General features: G+C 39.9%; 1 protein-coding gene across 7 annotated transcripts in view; it reads left to right on the top strand.

Moving 5' to 3' along the window:
• Positions 1-23,607, top strand: part of Ascc1 (activating signal cointegrator 1 complex subunit 1) — a 142,331-nt gene that overhangs the window by 73,688 nt on the left and 45,036 nt on the right. For all 7 annotated transcript variants that reach the window (XM_020161910.2, XM_074079088.1, XM_074079090.1 and 4 more), the window contains exon 7: positions 19,161-19,280. In XM_020161910.2, coding sequence (XP_020017499.2) covers positions 19,161-19,280 — 120 coding nt within the window. The remainder of the gene's footprint in view (positions 1-19,160; positions 19,281-23,607) is intronic.

The following is a 23,607-nucleotide window of genomic DNA, read 5'->3' as shown; positions in this document are numbered from 1 at the left end:
CGTTCTTTTTTCTGAAGTTTTCCATATCCTGGCTGTTTTCTTCTTTATTGTTGTCTATTTTTGTCCTGAGTTCATTTATCCATTTATTCATTGTGTTCTCTCTTTCATTTTGGTGTTTATACAGTGCTTCTATGGTTTCCTTTATTTCTTCTTTTGCTTTTTCAAATTCTCTATTTTTATTATCTTGGAATTTCTTGAGTGTCTCCTGTACATTTTGGTTGACCCTATCCAGTATCATCTCTATAAAATTCTCATTGAGTACTTGTAGTATGTCTTCTTTTAAATTATTCTTGTAGGCTTCATTGGGTCCTTTGGCATAGTTTATCTTCATTGTGTTGGAGTCTGGCTCTGAGTTTCCGTTCTCTTCATTCCCCTCTGGTTCCTGTACTAATTTTTTGCTGTGGGGAAACTGGTTTCCTTGTTTTTTCTGTCTTCCTGTCATTGTCCTTGGTGTTGTTACTGTCCCTGTACTGTGTGTAATTAAGTATTTTCTAGCTTGTAATAATAACAATGGTAATATTAAGAATGGAAGAGTGAGCTGAGATGGAAAGCAAGAAGTTAAAGAAAAGGGGAAAACAAATATACAGACAAGAGGGAGAAAGCAGAACAAGGTATCAGACAAGAGAGTTTCAAAGGTATAAACAGGGAGTGTTAGTGTACTAATCGACAGTAAGCTGAACAGACAATAGAGTGACAGAGAGAGGATTGAAAATCAAAGATAAAAAAAATAAAAAATAAGTATATGAAAGTAATATCTATTTATAAAAATGAATTAAAATAAAATGGAAAATAGAAAATTAAAAAAAACAAAAAAAACCAAAAAACCAAAAAACTTCCAAGTTTATATGCAATGCAATTTCAGTCTTAATAATTTGGATGTCCGTCTCAATCTCCAGTCCTGGAGTTGGTGCCTCAGATGTTGTTCTGTAGTTGTCTCATCAAAGGGGATGCATAAAGTAGAACAAAACTACACTCACACACACACAGAAGAAAAAAAAAAAAGCCCCACCAAGTGTCCCCAGTTCAAATGCAATACAGTTTCAGTAAGTTTTTCGGCTTGCAGGTGTAATTCGGTTGTTCTCTCATCAAAGGTAGGGAGAAAAAGAAAAAAAAGCGTCTGGAGGCAATTCTGAGAGTGGTATCTGCAACTGTGGCTTGCCTGCCTGCTGCTCTCAGCCTGTAGCTGGCGGCGTTATTTATGCAGATCTCTGGGGTGAGCTTAGCACTCACCTGGTCCCACAGGCTTTGTTTGCTCAGAGTTCTCCTGTGCGGGGGGCCTCTGCCACAGGCTTTTCCCTTTCCAAGCACTGGGAAAGGTGACACTGCCCCGCGTTGTCAGGCCTGCGTGTTTATTTACAGTTCACGTGGGAAGTGGGTCTTCCCTCCTCTCACAAGCGTCCGCTCCTGGTTGCTGGGCGCGCCCCGCTCCCGCCAGAGCCTCTCCGGCCCAGGCTTGTCTGTGGGGGAACCGCGGTACCGCGAAGCTCACCTGGTCCGCGTCTTCCCAAGCCGTATGGGCGCCGGCCACTGGCACCCCGGGGGCCTCCTCGTTTCTCCATTTAACGTGAAGTGGAGATTCTCTGTGCCGGCTAGAGATGTGGAGGGGTCATAGTTATGCCTTTTCTCGGTGATTATGCCTGCAAAGTGTGTCTCCAGCATGTCTCCAAGCTTTCACTATAGGAGGGTTGCTTTCTGCTTCCTACCTCTAGCCGCCATCTTGGAATTCAGTGCACAGCTTTATTTTGAAGAATCATCTCTTCCACTCTCTGCTGTTGCTCCTGTTACTTAAGATTGGTGAAGAAAAGAATTTGAAAGTTGACTCACTGAAATAGATTTAGAAAATTCCACACTATCCTAACAGCGTCTCATACAAATTGTTACTTCGTTCACTGTGAGAACAAGTTTAAAAGGATCTAAAATTTTCTCTAGTTATGTTATATATGAAGCTATATAATACGATGATTTGTTTTGGGGCCACAGTCCTTATCATTAATTGTTTTGAAGACAGGATATCTTTATTGTGTAAAATCATAACTTGATTAGGCTTTGCAGTGTGCCTACTCTTTCTGATCTGCTATAGCCAGAACACTTCTTGTCTTTGTTAGGAAAAACGCCACTCACAAAGAAAGCCTCTGAGAAAAGTCTCACGTTCATAGAGCAGAGTTTAATGGCAGGCCCAAACTGCCAGGTTGGCTGGGGAAAAGATGGCACAGCCCTGAGTCTGGGCGAATAGTGGCTTTTGTAGAAGGGGGAGGTTAAGGAAGTTAGTGCATGCGCAGTAGTTTCTGGTAGGAGTGGGGCTGTTTTAGATCATGGGAATTTGTTTAAGGCCAGGGCTGCCATTTTGGCCATTTTACAAAATGGTGACATTATTGTTCTATCATTCCCCTATTTTTTCTTTAATAATGATGAGGGTAGGGGCTGAGGATCAGGAATTGGGACAAAGCATTGGTCTCTTTAGCTGCTTCCTGCTGGCAGAGTGTGTTGTATGGGGCAGCATCCTCAGGCTCCTGTGTCCTGGTGGATGCCCTCATAGCAGTCCTCTGAACAGTTTTGGAGAGGTTGGTATTCCTGGAGGTACAACTGGTTAAACTTTCAATTAGCAATAGTAGACATGCAGTATGTATGATACAAGGGAGGAAGCTTAAGAATAGGAGAGCAAGAAACATAGGCATTAGGATGGGCAGTGGTCAGGAAATTGTCTAGGGAAATGTCGTTCCCTAGACAATTTCAAGAGTCCTCCAACTCCCTTCTCCATTTTTCTAATTGTTTCTTGAGAGGTGCTGCAATTGGGGAAACACATTGAGCTTGACAGCAGTGGGTGTCATGAGAATGACCAGATGAGTGCTGGTCCACCAAAGTCCCAATGAAGAGGGTAGAAGATCCTTTTAGGACAACAAGATGCCCTGGTTTAACAGAAACTGTCATAGGGTGGGGCAGGATCTGGTCTGCATGCTTTCAGAGAAGCTCCCTGAGAAGGCAGGTAGTCAGCTAGAGGAGCAGAGTCTGTTGGAGGCAAGTTTTCTAGGAGAAATGGGTGGCCATGCATTATTTAACACCCAAAAAGGAACATTAGGAGGAGCATAAAAAGGTGTCTGCTCAGGGACTGCATACCTAGGGATCTAAATTCTGCAAAATCCTATAACTGCCAGGAAAGCTGTAAGCTGTCTTATGGTATGGGGGTTGGGAAATGGAAGATTGGGTTGATGCTTTTATGACTCAGGGAGTGAATCTGTCCCTTTAAGGCCACACCTAGGTAGGTGACCTGTGGGAGACATAATTGAGCCTTCTCTTTAGAGACTTTGTATCCCCGGAGGCCAGAAAGTTTTAAAAAGGACTCAGTTGCCCTGCAGATGAGGGGCTCTGTGGCTCTGCATTGAAGATGGGTGGCCTCTGGGTAGTACCAATCTAATAAGTCTTTGGTTAGGGTTTGTCCACAAAGATGAGAGCTGTCTTTAAATTCTTATGGCAAAACTGACCAAGTTAGTTGCTATGTAGTATTTATGGGACCTTTAAAGGCAAATAGAGGCTGACTGTCAGAATGCAGGTTAAATGTAGCACTTTTGGATAAAAGAGAGATTTAGCTCATTATTTTATATAAATTGACACTTCTAACTTTGTAAATGTTTGTACCATATTTAGATAAAGTATAACACTGTTACAAGGTGGTCATTTAAGACACATAAGCAAATATGTAAATGAACTCTGATTTAGTAGTACTTAAAGCTTGACAAGATCAGCAGAAAAGACAAATAATTTGTTTGATAAAATCTTCCTATGTAATGGTTTTTTGTAGATGTTACTCAGAGCAGAACAATATTAAGATAACCTTGTTATTTTATAGACATAGAAGATTTGACTTTAGTTTGACATGACCCTAAAAATCTTTTAGGCAACTCTTAGATTATACTCAACTTTAACTTTATGACACATTGAAGCTTTTTATACACTTTTAAAACTTACTTAGACCTTTATATAACATACTAAACTCTTTGATGGTTTGTCTTTATCCCTACTATTTGAAACAATCTTTAGGACAAATGCTTCTTTACAAAATCCTTTCTCATCTAAAAACAATTCTTTTTCCTTTAACTTCTCAAAAAATACATTCACTAGTTATCTATATCCTTTTTAATTGTTCACTTTGTAGCTTGTATTTTAAAATTAGCTTTTATAATAATTTTAAATTTATTATATGGGCTGGAGTAACTAATTAGTAGCCCTGTTGTTTTAAGGAATTGATCGTAGGCATAAGGCCTCATAATCCCTCATAATCCCTCATAATCCCCCATAATCCCTCAGGCTTGAGGGGATGTTGTTTTGGGTGTGAAAACTGTGAGGGATTTTTGAGTTTTATTTGAATAGGGAGGGCCGTCCTAGCTCACCCTACACTCATCTCATCAGTCCACACTGTGGAATTTATTTGTTTTTGAAGGAGGGTTCAGCAGAGATAGCTGCCTGGGAGGAGGAGAACTTGAGCTTTTAATTGAGATAGTAAATCCCGTCCCAGCAGGGACACTGGAGTTTTAGGTACTATGAGGAAAGAGTGACAGAAGAGGAGGTCTCCCCAAGAGCAGGCCAGAGGCCGGGTAAACTAGTGCTCTAGGGGCTTGTCAGATTTGCCCCGAACGATAACTTTTGTCATTGGACCGGGGACCAGGAGAAAAAGGTAAAACAGAGAAACGGGCTCCACTGTCTAGGAGGAAAATGACCTTTCACTTCTCTACCATTATGACTACCTGAGGTTCCTCAACATCGATATTAATAAGTGGAGCATGGATAGGAGGCCAGGTCCCATAAATCCATAGGAGGTGGCACCTCACCTTCCATCTGGTACGTGGGCACTTAGATCTCCAGTGGTTACCCTTGCAGAGAGGGCACGGTCCCGGTTGGGGGCGGGGCTGTCTCCCAAGCTGTCCCCCCTTAAGCATTCTTTGCAGAAGTGCCCCTCCTGTCCCCCATGGTAGCAAGTTCAGGATATAGGCCCCAGTCGGGTGGGGCCCTCTCTGAGAGCAGCAATGAGGCCATGGTGTCTCTTATCTTTTTGTCTCCTGTTAGTAAGGTCCCGGACATACAGACATAGCTATAAATACAGACATGGCTGGCTGTATTACTTGGTTTAATGAGTTTTTCCCTTCAGCCACAGTCTGAGTTTTTTATGAATATCTGGGGCTGACTGTTAGAAATTTATCTTTGAGGAGAACCTCTCTCACCTGTGACTCTGGGTCCATCGTGGTATGCTTTCTGATAGCTTCCTTAAGATGTTGTAGAAAGGTAAGAGGATTTTTTTTAGGGCGTTGCGGTAAAGCAAAGTTGTTATTTTACATTGACACCTGACACTCTGGAGAGCAGGTCTCTGAACTGTTCTGGGCCTCAGTTTCCTCACTTGAAGAATGAGGGATCTGGTCTAGGATAAAGTACGTTTTTCCACTGTGAGATGGCTGAAGTGACATTAATGCCACTTATCTTCTTTACTATTTTTTTTTATTATTTAGTAATGCTGGGGAATTGAACCCAGGGGTTTGCACATGCTGGGCAGATATTCTCCCGTTGAACTACTTCCTCAACCCCAATTTTTTTTTCTTTACTGTGGCTGTACTGGGCTTGAACTCAGGACTTTATGTATGTAAAGTGGCACTCTACTGAGTCATATAATCATTTCCAACGTGAGTGGCCTGGGCCAGAACCCATTGCTTTTCTAATGAGATAAGAGTCTGGTCTAGTAGAAGCATAATATCCTTTCATGTCAGTTGAAAGGTTTGGATCACAGAGAGAAAGGCTTGAGTGTATTTGTCTGGGCATCAGTACAGCTATTTAGATGTTTTTAAATTTCCCTTAGATTTGATAACTGGAAGGGGACATAAGACTTGCTCTCTTCCTACCATTGCCTGTTGAAGAGGGAAGCACTCATTAAGAGGTTCTGAGTATTGGGGTGGCTCAGAAGGTAGAAATTTGTATAGGGGACCTCAGTTTACTTTTTTACTTTTATAGAAGAGGTGTAACTGGAATATGGTATTGTAATTTAAGGAACCCTGTGAAGGCTACTTCGGCAAGGCACTCGGTAAGGCATACTGAGGCCAGGCCTCAGTACAAAGCTTTTAATATTTTTTTTAATGTTTTAATAGACAGGCCAGAAGACTGGAATGGGGCAGGTCCATCTAGAAAGAACAAAACGCTAGGATCCTGTCTTTTAGCTAACAGCAGGCAGCCTCTTTAATAAAGGCTACCTCTTTAACAAAGAAATAAATCATTTGTAAAGTTAGAGAAGGGCATTCAGAGGGCATTTCAGGCCAGTAACAGTACCATATGGGACAACTAGTGTTAATATTTGGAGGGAAAAATTTATGTTGAGGGCCAAGGTATAGAAAAATTTAAATGAGAAGTTTAGAGACCACAGTAATGTCTATTTTGTTATTTCTGGAAGTATAACCTTGAGCTAACAATTGGCTTACAAGGGCTGGGTCTGATGCCCCAAGGTGTGAGGTGGGGCTAGGAGCAGGACTTGTACAAGGTGCCACTCCGTCCACACACACACCTGGGACAAATGATCTTGATCCTGCAGCCTGTTGCCCCTCCCCACTTCCTGTGTACTTTGTGCGTGTATATTCTAGGGGAAGTGGCAGTGGGCTGCAGCTATCGCCATGTGTGGCTGGTGGCCCAGGATGTGCTGGGTCCTCTCTATGGATTTTCTTAGCTATGGCAGGTGTTTTTGCTGTGTCCAGGAGCTGGCATACTGTGTACTAGTGTGCCTGTTTGCTTTCCCTCCTCTCCTTGTGGGGACATAGTTATGGCGTGAGCATGGCAGCTGCAGTTTTTTTAAGTGCTTTTGTAAAGCAGCTGATTTAAAGTTACTTTAGACTGAGAGGCCTGGCAAACTAGTTGGAATAACTTAAGTCATAAGGTACCATGCTACAGGTTTTTCATGGGAGGCAGGGTCCCAGTAAGCCCAAGGAGGGGAAAGCAGACAGAGACAAAGGACATGTGGTGAGACCATGGAGGAAGCTGAAGAGGTGTCCTGACATCTTAGGTAAGGGAGGGGAAGGCAGAGCCTGGAGGCATGACACACGCCTGAGGGATTAGCCATAACCTGTGCTTTTAGGTCACTCCCATTGACTGGTACTGGAACACTTTCAGCAACACGAAACCTCCACTCTCTGATCGATGTCTTAGGAAAAAGGGACATTAGATGGGAGGGGGAAGAGAAGCAGTTGTCAGATGACATAATCAAACAGGACTCCACCAATGTAGCATGAGGCTTACCTGAATAAACCCTGGGCTTGGTCTCAGCTGGCAGGAAGGGAGCATGAGCTCTCCCAGAGCTGGAATCGCCTTAAGGCCAGAGTTGGCAAAGAGTGGCTTGCTTAACTCCATGACGGGGAAAGTTTTTCAGAAAGATAGGAGGAGATAGGTATGGTAAGCAGTGCAAGAAGTCTGTTTACATGGGAAAGGAGAAGGTTTCGGAGAGGAATTGATTGACTTAGAAACTGGTTTATAGGCTAATAGAATCTGCGCAGGGGAACAGAAAGTACAGAGAAGGGTTTGATGCAGAGATAGGGAAAGGATCGGACATAGGAAAGTTCCTTCCATTTACCAGCACACTCATAGAGATTGTATAAATCCCTTAAAATATTGGGATTGAAAGTGCCATTAAGTGGCCATTTGGAGGCATTGTCTAATGGGTATTGGAGCCAGGCCTGATTACAGAGAAAAATGAGCTTTCGTGGCTTTAGCTCAGGTGTTAGGCAGAGTGGCCCAAGGTTGGCCAGGAGACATCCCAATGGGGAGTCTGAAGGAATTTGGGACGGTCCAGCTCCTATGGTGAAGGCCTGACTTGAGGAGAGATATGGCAGGCGTCCCCTAAATACCACGTCCTCAGGAGAGAGAGAACTGTGGAACATAACACCCAGAGGAAATGGCTTCACCACGGGAGTTCCACAGTCCCTAGTGGGGAACCGAGTTCCCAGGGACAAGAGTGAGCTGCGACCTAGCGCTAGGGCTTTCGAGGAAATGAGAGAGAGAGAGACCACAGCTCAGCATGTGAGGAGGACTTACTGAGGAAGAGAGGGCCTTGAGGGAAGATTGGCTGGTGGTAATTGGTGGTTGGAGGTGCACTAGGTCGGAGGAACCTCCCTGTGACCTAGTGAGAGAGTGGCGTTTTTTAGGTTCAGGGGTCCCGGTAAAGCAGCTCAGACCCCAGAGGAAGGAAATGGGAATTGAGAGAGAGAGAGAGAGAGAGGGGGAGAGAGAGGAAGAGAGAGCAGGATGGGGTGGGGGAGGCCGGGAGAGCAAGGTCAGTGCCAGGAACTCAACCTGATCCTAGTCACGGCACCAAATGTTAGGAAAAACACCACTCACAAAGAAAGCTCATGAGAAAAGTCTCACGTCCATAGAGCAAAGTTTAATGGCAGGCCCAAACTGCCAGGCTGGCTGGGGAAAAGATGGCGCAGCCCCGAGTCTGGGCAAGCAGTGGCTTTTATAGAAGGGGGAGGTTAAGGAAGTTAACGCATGTGCAGTAGTCTCTGATAGGGGTGGGGCTGTCTTAGAGCATGGGAATTTGTTTAAGGGCGGGGCTGCCATTTTGGCCGATTCACAAAATGGCGACATTGCATTGTTCTATCAGTCTTGTTCCTCAGTAATGGACTTGTCTGATTTTTTTTGGTCTTAGCTAAAATTCAAAATAATTTAGTGTTTATCATTAGCTATTTGCAGTTTTCCTTGAATATAATAAACTTTATGCTTTATTTTACAAAGTAGGACAATTTTATCTGATTAAAGTCCTGATACTTTGACATATTCCCAATTCTGTTTTTGCTAAACTAATCTGAGACCAGCTGTTATTTTCCTGGCTGCCACTGGGATAATCCTGCTAAGAAAAAATGTAAAGATAGATAAAATATTTGTTTAGAGAAGTATTTGTTCCTCTTACCTTATAAAAATCAGGTCACAGGTTTTTAATCACTGAAGCTTTATCCTAAGCTATGTGAAGATTTAGCTGAATTCCTCCCTTTTGTGACTAAATGACAAATCTGAGCCTTTAAGCATGTCAGAGTAGGGAATAAAGAACAGTCTTAATGGTTTTAAGAATTTTTGACATGACAGGATGAAAACAGTAATTGTAGTTTTTCAAATTCAGCAAAGCTTTGAAATAGGACAAAGTTACTCTGCCAAAAATCTGCAGCACATGCAAAAAATTGTTTGAAGATGCTCTTTTCAAAAGGCTGGAAAGATTTGAAACTGGAAAGTAAAATAAGTCTCCCCAGCCCTCTTTCCCTACCTTTTCCCTGCCAAGGGCATTTTAAAATTCCCTTGTTTAAGAAGTGCATGGTGCAAAATTAACTTACTTCTGAGAAGAAGGATGAGAATCAGAACTGGTTGTTTGGATTGGTTAGAGTACACTTGTTTCCTAAATGGAAAAGAATTCTTCTTTAAAAAGGTACTTTTCTTAAAGCCCTGGTGAGTAAATCCTATCTAGCTTTTTTTCCTTATTCTTGCTCTTTGATCTCAACCTTTGGCACCTGGTGTACTAGCTTAGAAAGAATATTAATACATAATGACATTTTTAACCTGAGCCTTTTATGATGTAAAGATCACAAATTAAAATGTGAAAAGGAAAATACTGAAAATAATTAAACCAGTACATAGTGTTCTGTATCTTAATTTGATGGCATTAAAAATTGGAGTATTAAAGCACATGTGGCCTGTATTGGAAATTAATTAAGACTGTAGTGCTGTGTAGATATTTTAAAGAAAAGGGTAGTTGAATATGTCTTATATTTGGGGGAAGCTTTTGAATATATAGGATGCTGTCTGACAAGAAACAGAATTTTCCTTTCAATTCGTAGGCTAAAGGCTTGTGTAGCTCTATAGATTTCAAATGAATTATTCAGTGTTTAGTAAATGCTGAAGCTTTAAAAGTGTCCCTTGTGACTTTTTCTGTGAGATGTAGGAAGAAATGGCACAGTGGCTCTGAGAACCACTGACATAGTCTGACATATTTGCAGCACTTAAAGCTCCAGCATCACCCATTGTGTGCGTAAGTGTTCCCAGTAGGCCTGGGGTCAAAACAGATAAATTTTAAAGGACAAGAAAAAGAGGACAAGAAAAATGAACAAATGTTAATTCCTAATTATTGCCTCAGTTGTCACTCACTTGGAAAGTGGAATCTTTTGGCTTACAAGACAAAGAATATTTTTTAGTCAAGCCACTGGATTTCTCTTCTCTTCTTTAACCTACTTCTTGATAAGTTTTAGGGGTAGATTGTAAGGGTTTCAGTTTCTACTCATAAATCAGGCTTCAGATCCTCTTTCATTGTTTCTTTTTTTTTTTTTTTTTGTTCTTGGTACCCTATCTAATTCCAAGGATTTAAGATAGCTATGTATTTGAGGAGATATATACAAAAGAAATGTTCAAGTCAAGACAGAGCAATGCCGGAAGGCTTTCAATCTCCAGCACCCTTCCCCCCCAAAATCCCAAAGTTAGAGAGATCATAACCCATAAGGATGGAATGGGGAGAAAATTCTACCTGAAAGTCAAGGTAAGATAATAATTGTGTATTTGGTACTGTTTTCTCACATCACGTAAACTAAGTTCTAAAGAGAAACACTGGGATGGGGGCATGGCTCTCAAGCCCTGTCCAGGAGGTACAAGGCCCTGAGTTCACCCTTAGTACCCCCCAAAAAAGAAGCACGCCAATTTATCATAGCTCTTAGCTGATAAAAAGCAGTATGACAATTGAGCCTATGAGTTCAAATGCCAGTACTGCTTAAAGAAAAAGAGAAAGAAACAAAGAAAGAAAAGAAAAAGAAGAGAATCCTCTTCTGGTTCACAAGCCATGAAAAATGAATCAACTCAGGCACTCTACCACTTACTTGAGCCACTCCACCAGCACTTCTTTGCATTGGATATTTTTGAAATTGAGCTCTTGAAATATTTGCGCGGGCTGGCTTCTAACTGCGATCCTCCCGATCTCTGTCTCCTCAGTAGTTAGGATTACAGGCATGAACCAGTGGCACCCGGCATAATGTGAATCTTAACATAAAAAACCTAGAATGAGAGCCAGATGTGGTGGCATACACTTGTAGTCCCAGCACTTAGGATGCAGAAGTAGGAAGACCATGAGCTTGAGACCAGCCTGGACTATATAAAGCAAGATCCTGTTACAAAAACAAAACAAAAAACAAATCCAGAATGATGCTGAACAGTATGTTTAATAGGAATTTTGCAGAAGATAAAAAACATGTTCATGTGGCTTTTTCTTGTACTGACCCCTAGGAACCAATAACATTAAATATAACCCAATAAAAAATTTTATCAGGAAACTAAGGTACTGGTAAGGTGCTTTCTGGCAATGTAACTATACAACGTTAGAGTTTTAAAAATGGTGGAAGTGTTGGGACCCATGGTGCATGCTTATAGTCCAAGCTACTGGGGAGGCTGAGGCAGGAGGATTATTTGTCTTGGAATTCAGGCCAGCCTAAGCAACATAGAGAGACCCTGTTTCTTAAAACAAAACATGATATGAAATTTTTTCTTCAAGCACGTTTTTCTTGAATGTCTTTTTTGTTCTTGTAGGGGTGGGAGTTTGAACTCAAGGCCTTTGTTTTTTTTTTTTTTAGTTCATATGTGCATACAATGTTTGGGTCATTTCTCCCCCCTTCCCCCACCCCCTTCCTTAGGCCCCCACCCTGTCTCTCTCCCCCCCACCCCCTCGATGCCTGGCAGAAACTATTTTGCCCTTATCTCTAATTTTGTTGAAGAGAGAGTATAAGCAATTATAGGAAGGAACAAGGGTTTTTGATAGTTGAGATAAGGATAGCTATACAGGGAGTTAACTCGCATTGATTTCCTGTGCATGTGTGTTACCTTCTAGAATAATTCTTCTTGATCTAACCTTTTCTCTAGTTCTGGTCCCCTTCTCCTATTGGCCTTAGTAGCTTTAAGGTATCTGCTTTAGTTTCTCTGCATTGAGGGCAACAAATGCTATCTAGTTTTTTAGGTGTCTTCCCTATCCTCATACCTCCCTTGTGTGCTCTCACTTTATCATGTGATTAAAGTCCAGTCCCCTTGTTGTGTTTGCTCTTGATCTAATGTCCGCATATAAGGGAGAACATATGATTTTTGGTCTTTTGGGCCAGGCTAACCTCACTTAGAATGATGTTCTCTAATTCCATCCATTTACCAGCAAATGATAAGATTTCATTCTTCGTCATGGCTGCATAAAATTCCATTGTGTATAAATACCACATTTTCTTGATCCATTCGTCAGTAGTGGGGCATCTTGGCTATTTCCATAACTTGACTATTGTGAATAGTACTGCAGTGAACCATGGGTGTGCAGGTGCCTCTGGAGTAACCTGTGTCACAGTCTTTTGGGTATATCCCCAAGAGTGGTATTGCTGGATCATATGATAGATCAATGTTTAGCTTTTTAAGTAGCCTCCAAATTTTTTTCCAGAGTGGTTGTACTAGTTTACATTCCCACCAGCAGTGTAAGAGAGTTCCTTTTTCCCCACATCCTCACCAACACCTGTTGTTAGTGGTGTTGTTAATGATGTCTATTCTAACAGGGGTGAGGTGGAATCTTAGTGTGGTTTTAATTTGCATGTCCTTTATTGCTAGGGATGGTGAGCATTTTTTCATGTGTTTTTTGGCCATTTGAATTTCTTCTTTTGAGAAAGTTCTGTTTAGTTCACTTGCCCATTTCTTTATTGGTTCATTAATTTTGGGAGAATTTAGTTTTTTAAGTTCCCTATATATTCTGGTTATCAGTCCTTTGTCTGATATGTAGTTGGCAAATATTTTCTCCCACTCTGTGGGTGTTCTCTTCAGTTTTGAGACCGTTTCTTTTGTTGAGCAGAAACCTTTTAGTTTTATGACGTACCATTTATCTATGCTATCTCTTAGTTGCTGTGCTGCTGGGGTTCCATTGAGAAAGTTCTTACCTATACCTATTAATTCCAGAGTACTTCCTACTCTTTCCTGTATCAGCTCTAGAGTTTGGGGTCTGATATTAAGATTTTTGATCCATTTTGAGTTAATTTTGGTATAGGGTGATATAAATGGATCTAGTTTCAGTTTTTTGCAGACTGCTGACCAGTTTTTGTTGAAGAGGCTGCTTTTTCTCCATCATATATTTTTAGCGCCTTTGTCAAAGACAAGTTGGTTATAGTTGTGTGGCTTCATATCTGGTTCCTCTATTCTGTTCCACTGGTCTTCTAGTCTGTTTTTGTGCCAGTACCATGCTGTTTTTATTGTTATTGCTTTGTAATATAGTTTGAAGTCAGGTATTGTGATACTTCCAGCATTGTTCTTTTGACTGAGCATTGCCTTGGCTATTTGTGGCCTCTTGTGTTTCCATATAAATTTAATGGTAGATTTTTCAATCTCTTTAATGAATGTCATTGGAATTTTGATGGGAATTGCATTAAACATGTAGATTACTTTTGGGAGTATAGACATTTTTACTATGTTGATTCTACCAATCCATGAGCATGGGAGATCTCTCCACTTTCTATAGTCTTCCTCAATCTCTTTCTTCAGAAGTGTATAGTTTTCCTTATAGAGATCTTTCACATCTTTTGTTAGGTTTACACCTAGGTATTTGATTTTTTTTGAGGCTATTGTAAGTGGAATTGTTTTCATATATTCTTTCTCAGTTTGTTCATTCTTAGTGTATAGAAATGCTAATGATTTTTCTATGTTGATTTTATATCCTGCTACCTTGCTATTGCTATTGATGGTGTCTAGGAGCTTTTGAGTATAGTTTTTTGGGTCTTTCAGGTATAGGATCATGTCGTCTGCAAATAGGGATATTTTGACAGTTTCTTTACCTATTTGTATTCCTTTTATTCCTTCTTCTTGCCTAATTGCTCTGGCTAGGAATTCCAGTACTATGTTGAATAGGGGTGGAGATAGTGGGCATCCTTGTCTAGTTCCTGATTTTAGAGGGAATGGTTTCAGTTTTTCTCCATTAAGTATAATGCTGGCTGTAGGTTTGTCATATATAGCTTTTATGATGTTGAGGTACTTTCCTTCTATTCCTAGTTTTCTTAGAGCTTTTATCATGAAATGGTGCTGGATCTTATCAAAGGCTTTTTCTGCATCTATTGAGATGATCAAGTGGTTTTTGTCTTTGCTTCTGTTAATGTGGTTTATTACGTTTATTGATTTTTGTATGTGGAACTACCCCTGGTTTCTTTTATTTCTTCTTGTGCTTTTTCAAATTCTTTATTTTTGTTGTCTTGGAATTTCTTGAGTGTCTCCCGTACATTTTGGTTGACCATATCCAGTATCATCTCTATAAAATTTTCACTGATTACCTGTAGTATTTCTTCTTTTAGATTGTTCTTGTGGGCTTCATTGGGTTCTTTGGCATAGTTTATCTTTATTTTGTTGGAGTCTGCATCTGAGTATCTGTTTTCTTTATTTCCCTCTGGTTCCTGTACTAATTTTTTACTGTGGGGAAACTGGTTTCCCTGTTTTTTCTGTCTTCCTGTCATTGCTCTTGGTGTTGTTATTGTCCCTGTACTGTGTGCAATTAAGTATTTTCTAGCTTGTAATAATAACAGTGGTGATATTTAGAATGGAAGGGTGAGAGGAGATGGAAAGCAAAGAAGTTAAAGAAAAAGGGAAAAACAAATAAACAAGTAGAAAAAACCAAAACAAACAAAAGATATAAACAGGGAGAAATAGTGTACTAATCAACAGTAAGCTGAACAGGCATTAGAGAGAGGATTGAAAATAAAAACTAAAAAATAAATAAATGAAAAAAAAAATCTCCAAGTTCAAATGCAATAAAGTTTCAGTCTTAATAATTTTGGTGTTTGTTCCTCAGCCTCCAATCCTGGAGATGGTGTCTCAGAAGTAGTTCTGTCATTGTCTCATCAAAGGGGAAAAAGAAACTAAAAAGAAAACAACACAAAACAAAATAAAAACCCCACAAAGTGTCCCAAGTTCAAATGCAATACATTTTCAGTAAGTGTTTCAGCATGCATGTGTAGTTTGGTTGTTGTCTCATCAAAGGAAGAAAGAAAAAAAGAAGAGTCTGGAGACAGTTCTGTGAATGGCTGTATGAGGCTGCAGGTCACCTGCCGGCTGCTGTCAGCCTGCTGTTGCTGGAGGGTTTATTTATGCAGATCTCTGGAGTGAGCTTAACACTTACCTGGCCCTGCAGGCTTTGTTTACTTAGAGTTCTCCCTTGCTTGAGCCACTGCTGCAAGCTTTCCCCTTTCCAAGCACACTGGGGGAGGTGACACTATACCAGCTTTCTTAGGGCTGCATGTTTATTTACTGTTCACATGGGAAGTGGGTCTTCCCCCCTCTCCTGTGGAGTTTTCCTCCCACTGCCACTTTTACAAGCTTTCCTGCTCCTGTTTGCTGGGCGTGTGTCGCCGCTCCTTCCTTTTCCAGCTGGCTTGTTGTGGGGGATTTCCCCTCCCCCCCTTCGGCGCTCAGGACACCTTGCCCTCTTTGCTAACTGTCTTTTTTGTTGTTATTGCTTATTATTCAGTTTTTTTTTTCTTTTTTCCCTGGGTGGGGGTCGGTCTGTCCAGGGGGCTATGCTGATCTGGCCCAGGGTTGTCTGTGGGAGTACTGCGTACTGCTTAGCTCACCTTGTGGTCTGCGTCTTCCCAAGCCATCTGGGCACTGCTGTCTGGCGGCAGTGCGGAAGCCCTCCTGGTTTCTCCGTTTAATGTGAAGTGGAGATGCTATGCCCGTGCGGGAGGTGTGGAGGAGTCAAAGTTTTGCCTCTTCTCGGTGGTTTTTCCTGTAAGGTGTATCTCCAGCGTCTCTCTAAGATTTTACTTTAGGAGGCACGCTTTCTGCTTCCTCCCTCTAGCCGCCATCTTGGAATCATCTCAAGGCCTTATGATTGCTCGGCAGGTTCTCTGCCGCTTGAGCCATGCCCCTAGTCCTTTAGTTTTAGTTATTTTTTGGATAGAGTTTGTCATTTATGTGTAGGCCAACCTGGACTGAGATACTCTTATTTATGCTTCCTGGGTAATGGATGACTACCACCATGCCTGGCCTTGAATGGCGGTTTCCCATATTGAATTCTGTGACTAGTATGTGGAATTGAGATATACTGTATTTTTGATGGAAGGTACAGGCCTCAGATGAGCTTGGCTTGTTTTGAAATGTTCCACTTTTTAGAGGAAGGTACAAGGAGATTTAGGATTAGGGCCCTAAATTTTTTTTTTCATAAGCAGGTATTTGACTAATGTATTACTGAGAAAATTTCTGGATTTTGTATAATAATATGGCCATGAAGTTTTTTTGTTGTTTTTTTGGTGGCACTGGGGTTTGAACTCAGGGTGTTGTGCTTGCTAGGGGCCATGAAGTTTTAAAGGAATCTTTACCCAAATTAGGATTCCTTTGCTATAAAGAGCATTCATATGGCCTAGGTTTAATATCAAGAGGTTTTAATATTTTGGAAAATTTGGACAACTTTCTAAATTGTTTTTTGATGGATCCTAAAATCTTTTTGTTTTTGAATCACTACCACTTTTTATATTCAACTCTTTTTTCTTTTTTGATGGTACCAGGCCTCATGATTGCTAGGCAGGCATTCTACCACTTGAGCCATTCCATTAGCTCTTTTTTGTGATATTTTTGAGGTAGGGTCTCGCAGATTATTTGCCTGGGAGTGGCTTCTAATCAAGGTTCTCTGATCTCTTCCTTTTGAGTAGCTAGGATTACAGGCATGAGCCACTGGTGCCCTACACTTTTTTTGGTTTTGTTTTTAAGATTGGTCTCGCCCTATTGCCTAAAACTTGCATCTTGTCATCTCAGCCTTCCTGAGATGCTGCATTTTTTTTTCTGTCACCACATTATTCTCAAAATTGTCTAGATCAGCTTCCTCCTTTATGATTTTGTGTTCATCAGAGATTTATTGAACACCCATTTTAGATGAGACATTACTCCAGGCATTGGGGAAATGGGAGTAAGTCTGATGGGGTCTAGCTTTACAGTGCTATGTGTAGTGAACTGAGTTTTAGCTTGCATAACACAGCCTTTTCTGGCTGAAGTATATGTCTGTTTAAGCAATCTGGGAAGAAAACAGGATGGTGGGGTTTATGTAACAGAAAATTAATGCATATTAATTTTCAAGATAAAATATCACTTGTAATCTTACAAGTGATAATTACTTAAAGATAATTAGTATTAGCACTTTGAAGTATACTTCCATACATTTACATGGTTCAGAAAAACATGTATGTTTTTCTTTAAGGTGTAATTTACTTATAATAAAACCCACAGATGTTAAGTGTGGTTGAAAAGGTGGGTTTTTTTTGGGGGAGTGGGTAAGTGGGGTTTGAACTTAGGGCCTACACCTTGAGCCACTCCACCAGCTCTTTTTTGTGAAGGATTTTTTCGAGATAGGGTCTTGGGAAGTATTTGCTGGCTTTGAACCATGATCCTCTTGATCTCTGTCTCCTGAGTAGCTAGGATTACAGGTGTGAGCCACTAGCGCCCAGCAGCTGAAAAGTTTTGACAGCAAATGTGCACAACATGGAACTTCACCCAAGCCAGGATGAGGAGTTTTACCCTGTGAAGCTCCCTCCTGCCTTTTCCCAGTAAATTCACTTGTAGAAATATCCACTGTTCTGATTTCTGTTACCACGGGTTGGTTTTGCTTGTTCTTTTGGTATGTGAACTTTTGTATTTAGTTTCTTTTGTGGGTTTTTTTTTTTAACTTTTTAATGGTTAACACATTTAGATGGTTCAAAATTTAAAAGGTTCAGATTATGTGCAAAGAGTTTCCTTACCACCACCAACCCGCCAACCACCCGCTCTCTTATCTGGAGGCATTTTTTATCCTGGTTTTTTTCTTTTTTTTTCTCTTGGCAGAACTGGGGATTGAACTCAGGGCCTTGCACTTGTTAGGCAGGTGCTCTTACTACTTGGGTCACTCTGCCAACCCTCTATATTTTGCCCAATAATACAACATACACATATACAGTGCAGCCTTTTTAAAACTTCAAAGTATAATCATTACCTATCAGTACCCAAAAAGCTTCCTTTGTCACATTTATGGAGTATTTATTGCTCATAGTATTCCAATTTATTTAATCAGTCCCTTGTTATTGAACTTACAAGTGGTGTTGCTAATCTTTTGCTATTCTAAGCAGAGGCACAGTGAAAACCCCTATGCATAAGTTGTTGCTCATGAGTAAAAATTCATGAGTATGAATTTTTTTAAAGGCAGAATCTTACCATGTAGCCTATGCTGGCCTTGAACTTGCAGCCCTCCTCCCTCAACCGCCTGAGTGCTATAATTACAGGCAGGCACCACCATGCCCAGCCTAGTATTTTCTTGCTGCATTGTATTAGAAGGTACGTACTCTCTAGGTTGTGTCTGTTTTTGTGGGATGTTAAGCTTGATCACTGGGTACAAGTATAGTGACCATGACCCATTGTTTCTAGAGCACTCCTTTTTAGGGATCTTTTTATGTTTTCCCTAGTCCTCTGCTTCAGTTTTAGCAACCATCAGTGATCATTGTCTAGATCCATTATGTTATCAGGGATTGTCAAATGGAGATATTCTTACGTTGGTATTCCTTCTCCATTTTCTTGGTGGGAATTGTTGTTGTTTCTTATAGTTCTGGGAATGGAGCCCAGGGCCTTGTGTATACTAGGCATGATCACTTAACACTGAGTTACATCCCCAGCCCATTGGCATTCTTTTATAAAGAACAGCTTTGGTTCATCAACTATGGTTGGTTATGTAGCTGAATTCATGACTGTTTCCTTAGGATGGGCTCCTAAAATGGAATTGCTTGGGGAAAAGGTTTCTGTTATTGAAACCTATTATTTCATAAATATTGTGAGATTCCTCCTGAAGACATGATACTAGTGTACACATCTACCCTTGTCATACAAGTGAAATGCTGTTTGTAACTTGTAGAAACAGTGAGGAGAGAAGTGAATGTCTTTGCCAATCAGAACTATCATCCCTTGGCTTTTTCTCTTATTGAGAGCTAATAAATGAATATTAGGGTAAATATAGAATGACACCAGAACTTTCCTATTTTTTTCACTTGTATGTATTGAATAGTTTTAAATTAGAAATCAGAAGGATAATTAACCATGTTTCATATTATAATATCCCTCTTCACTTCAACAGTTGTAAAAATCTAACATTTTCTTTTCTCTTGCAGTGAAATTTCTGGGGGCAAACCCTTGGAAGTGGAGATGGAAGGTATAGAATACATGAATGATGACCCTGGTATGGTGGACGTCCTTTATGCCAAAGTCCACATGAAAGATGGCTCCAACAGGTATATTCTGGAATCCTTACGTGTTTCAGTTGAGAAGTGCTTAAAAACTTCGTGGAAATTCAATTTGTTTTAACTCCTTTTGATCTTATTATTTCTAAGAGTCAATTTTTTTTTTTTTTGAGACAAAGTCTCACTTATGTAGCTCATGAGGGCTGCCTTTGAACTTCCTCTTCCTGTCTCAGCCTCCTGAGTGCTGGAATTATAGGCATGTATGCCATGCCTAGATCTTCCTTTGTTTAAAAAAAAATAAAGTAAGTTAGTATCTTGAAAGAAGAATTTACTGTAGGAAAAAGTATCTGACTTTGAGGATAGTAGATATTGATAGCGACAAACAATTTTTTGTGGAACTCAGTGCTTTTTTTGTATTTTCCTGGATCACAGGAGGCAGAAAGGATGGCCTTTTAGGATGAGAGTTTCAGACACAATGTAATGCAGATGTAGTGAATACCAGGAAAAACAGGATGGAAATTTTGCTGTTAAAGAAGTATTAAGACTAAATTAATCTGTATAAACAGTACTTGGCACATACTAACATCATCAAAAACTATAATTTTTCATTTTTATGATTTTCACACCTACATCTCTTCTAGGGAGTCTCAGTCTGTAATCAAGACTGTTTCTGAGCCTGGCCTAGGCCTCCACTGGCATTTTCAATGTTAGTGGCATTTATTAGTTGACATAGGGCTTTTGGTGTGTAAAGACACACATCTTAAATTGGAAGTTTGTTTTTGTGTGGTCTTTTCATTAGGGCAGGGTAGAACAGGGCTCACACTGAGTTAGAAATCCTTGAGAGAAAATCTTAAGTAGACCTCCCCAAATTTATTTGCTTTCTTACAAGCTTTCTTTTATCTGAATTTGAATTGATATTCTCAATTATCTCTTACCTCGATCTACTTGGAAGTGAATTTTGAGGGTAATAGAGGAAATATTGTATAGTATCATATAGAATCTATTTTTTTGTGTTCAGTGCCAGATTTTTCTTTTTCTAGATAGCTGACATGTGTCTAAAGGGCATACTAGTTATACTACCTAAAAACTGGGGGCAGATTGCTCCTTAATATTCATTCATATACTAGAACATCCCAAAACACTTCTACCATGTTGGAATTTGATATCTGGTATAGATACTTTGTGTCCTAAGTCATGGCTTCACAGTATTGTAGATCTACTGTAGATGGGGTAGATTAATTTTCTTTTTCTTTTTCTGGGAGAGGATGTTAATGGGGTTTGAACTCAGGGCTTCATGCTTGCTAGGCAGGTGCTCTACTGCTTGAGCTTCCCCTCCAGCCCTACTTTCCAGTGTTGTGAACAGAAATAATGAATGATCTAAGATACAAGATAATAGTCTTCAAAGGTTTTGTCTCATAATTGCTTCAATTTCTTAAAAATTATGAGAACCCCAAATAGCTTTTGTTTTTATGGGTTATAATCCATTGATATTTACCTTATTAGAAATTAAAACTGAGAAATTTAATCTGTTAATTCCTTTAAAAATAATAATAAGGCTGGGCACAGTAGCTCATGCCTGTAATCTCATCTACTTGGGAGGCAGAGATCAGGAGGATTGCAGTTCAAAGCCAGCCTAGGCAAAAAGTTAGGAGACCCCATCTCAATCTACACCAGGTGTGGTGGTGCGTGCCTATGTTTCTAGGTATGTGGGATGCATTGGGTAGGAAGTTTGTGGTTGGAGGTGGGCCCTGGGTAAAAACACAAGACCCTATCTGAAAAACAACTGAAGCAATAAAGGACTGGGGGCATGGTTTAAGTGGTAGAGCACATGCCCCTAGTAAACATGAGGCCCTGAGGACCTGAGCTCAAACCCCAGTACTGCCAAAAAATAGTAATAAAACCATTTCTTATTTATATAAATAATTTTCATGAAAAATCACTCCATTATTCAAACCAAAAATTGTAGTGAAAGAATAGGCACATGGTTTTGCATTTTTGTAGCTTCTTTGATAGAAGGCAGCTGGGTTCTCATGTCTGCTTCTGCATTCACTCTGTTGCGAAATATTGTTCAATTGAACCCTATAAAAATTCAGCCTCACACAGATATGTGGTTGTTATGTTAATATCCTTTTCAGATAATTGTGGCTATTTCATGCAACTCTGAAATTTGACAAGTCATAGTTTCTTAAAGATTAGTCACAATGAGGAATCTGAAGCCATACCAATGAGCATTTCATACTGCCTTAAAATCTATTGGTCTGTCTTGCATTTTCACTGAATTTTTAACCCATGTATAATTTTGTAATGCTAGTCTTTTAAAAAATAGTGGTTTGTGGCTAGGGTTGTAGTTCAGTAACAGAACACTTGCCTAGCATGTGTAAAGATGCAGCATCAATTCCCAGCACTAGAAGGAAAAAAAAAAAAGAAAACAGTGGTTAGTGAGTTATACAGATTTTCTAAATATTGACACATTTCTTTGTGTAGTTTTAAGAATATGTATTAATAAATCCACCAATACCGTCAGAATTTTTAAGCCTTGGAAGTTGTTAAGCTCATGGTGGCAGATACACATTTTCTAAAATTCTAATTTTAGTTTGGAAGCTCAAACTTTATTATTGTCAGAAAATGCTGACAATTGTTTTCCTTAAAGTTCTTTTTTGAGACAATGTCTGCCAAATAGCCAAGTCAGAATAACCATAATTTGTCTGTCAGTTGTTCTTTCAAGTAAAAATGGTGCTCCATGGATCAAGACTAGTTCAGCTCCCAATTGAGACCACTCACAAGTGCTTCTTTTCCAGACAGATGTCTGTTTAGGGGCACAGCCAAGTGCTGCATGCATCCTGCCATTTCACCACGCAGAATAGTAAAAGGATGTGTATACCAGGGATGAAAGTTAATAATATTTATCATTTTGCTGCTTCATTTAGGATAAATGAAACTGATTTTTTGAAAACTATGAATGTATAGTGTAGAATTTACCACTGATAATACAATTTTTGCTGTAATTCATGCTGAAATGAGAGCAGTTTTATCCTCCCATTGCTTTTGCACCATCAATGAAAAAGGCAAATAATGTGCTATAACTACTATGTGTGTGTGTGTGTGTATGAATATACATGTATGCATATGTGTGTGTGTGTGTATGTGAGTGTGTGTGTGTAGAGAGAGAGAGAGAATGAGTGTGTGTGTGTGCTGGGGATTGAACCCAGGACCTCATACATGCTAAGCATGCACTGTACCACGGAACTACACCTCCAGCTAGTATTTTAAAATAGCTTTGGCCTCAGGGACCTCCAGAGGTCCACAGACTACATTGTGAAACTTCTAGTCTAAGAGTTTATTTCCAACATTTAAGATTGCGTAGTTTCTGGGGAGATTATAACTCACTTTTGGTTAGTGTTTGCTCTTGCCTGGCACCGGATTTAAGTGGTATACCACTACTAAAGCTTGCACCATGAGTACAAGATGACTATTATGCCCATTTTGTAGATCAGGAAAAGTTCAGAGAGCTCAGGATAGACTGCATTCCCATTCTTATTCCTGGGGTCAAATGGAGACTTGGCCAAATGTTTTTGAAAGTGCAAAATTTACATAACATAAAACCAATTATTTTAACCATGTATAAATCAGTGTCAATTGGTACTTTCACAAAACTGTGCAACAATTATCACTGTCTAGTTCTAGTTTTTTTTTTTTTTTTTTTTACCCCAGAAAGAAATTCCACATCTATTAAATACAGTTTTTTTCCCATGTCCCTCTTCATAACTTCTGGCAACTACTAGCTAGTCTTTGTCTCTATGAATTTGCCTATTCTGGCTGTTTCCTATAAATGAGATCATACAATATATGGCCTTTCATATCTGTCTTCTTTTACTTAGCATAGTGTTGAGGGGTTTTTTTGTTGTTGTTTTGGGTTTTTTTTGTGATTCTGGAAATTGAACCCAGGCCCTCATACATGCCAGGCAAGAACTCTACCACAGAGCTGCCACTGAACACACCTCCCCCCTTCCTTGCCCATAGTGTAATGTGCTCATGGTTCATCCACACTGTGTCATGCATCAGTACTTTATTCCTCTTTGTGGTTGAATAATACTCCATTGAGTGGAGATACTACATTTTATTTATCCAGTCATTATTTGGTGAACATTTAGATTGTTTTCACCTTTTGGCTATTGTGGATAGAACTGTTTTTTAAATTCTTTTGTGCTGACTCACTTTTAAAATGTATTATTATTAAAAAGTCATGCTGGATATGGTGGCACAAACCTGTAATCCCAGCTACTCAGAGGACAGAGACAGAAGGATTGTAGTTTGAGACTCTTATCAAAAAACAAGCAAGCCATGGTGGCATACACATGTAATCCCAGCTACTTGGGAA

The sequence above is a fragment of the Castor canadensis genome, chromosome 7 (genome assembly GCF_047511655.1).
Source record: "Castor canadensis chromosome 7, mCasCan1.hap1v2, whole genome shotgun sequence".
NCBI classification, from domain to species: Eukaryota; Metazoa; Chordata; class Mammalia; order Rodentia; family Castoridae; genus Castor; species Castor canadensis.
The sequence above is the reverse complement of the archived record's forward strand: the minus strand, read 5'-3'. Positions and strand labels throughout refer to the sequence as shown.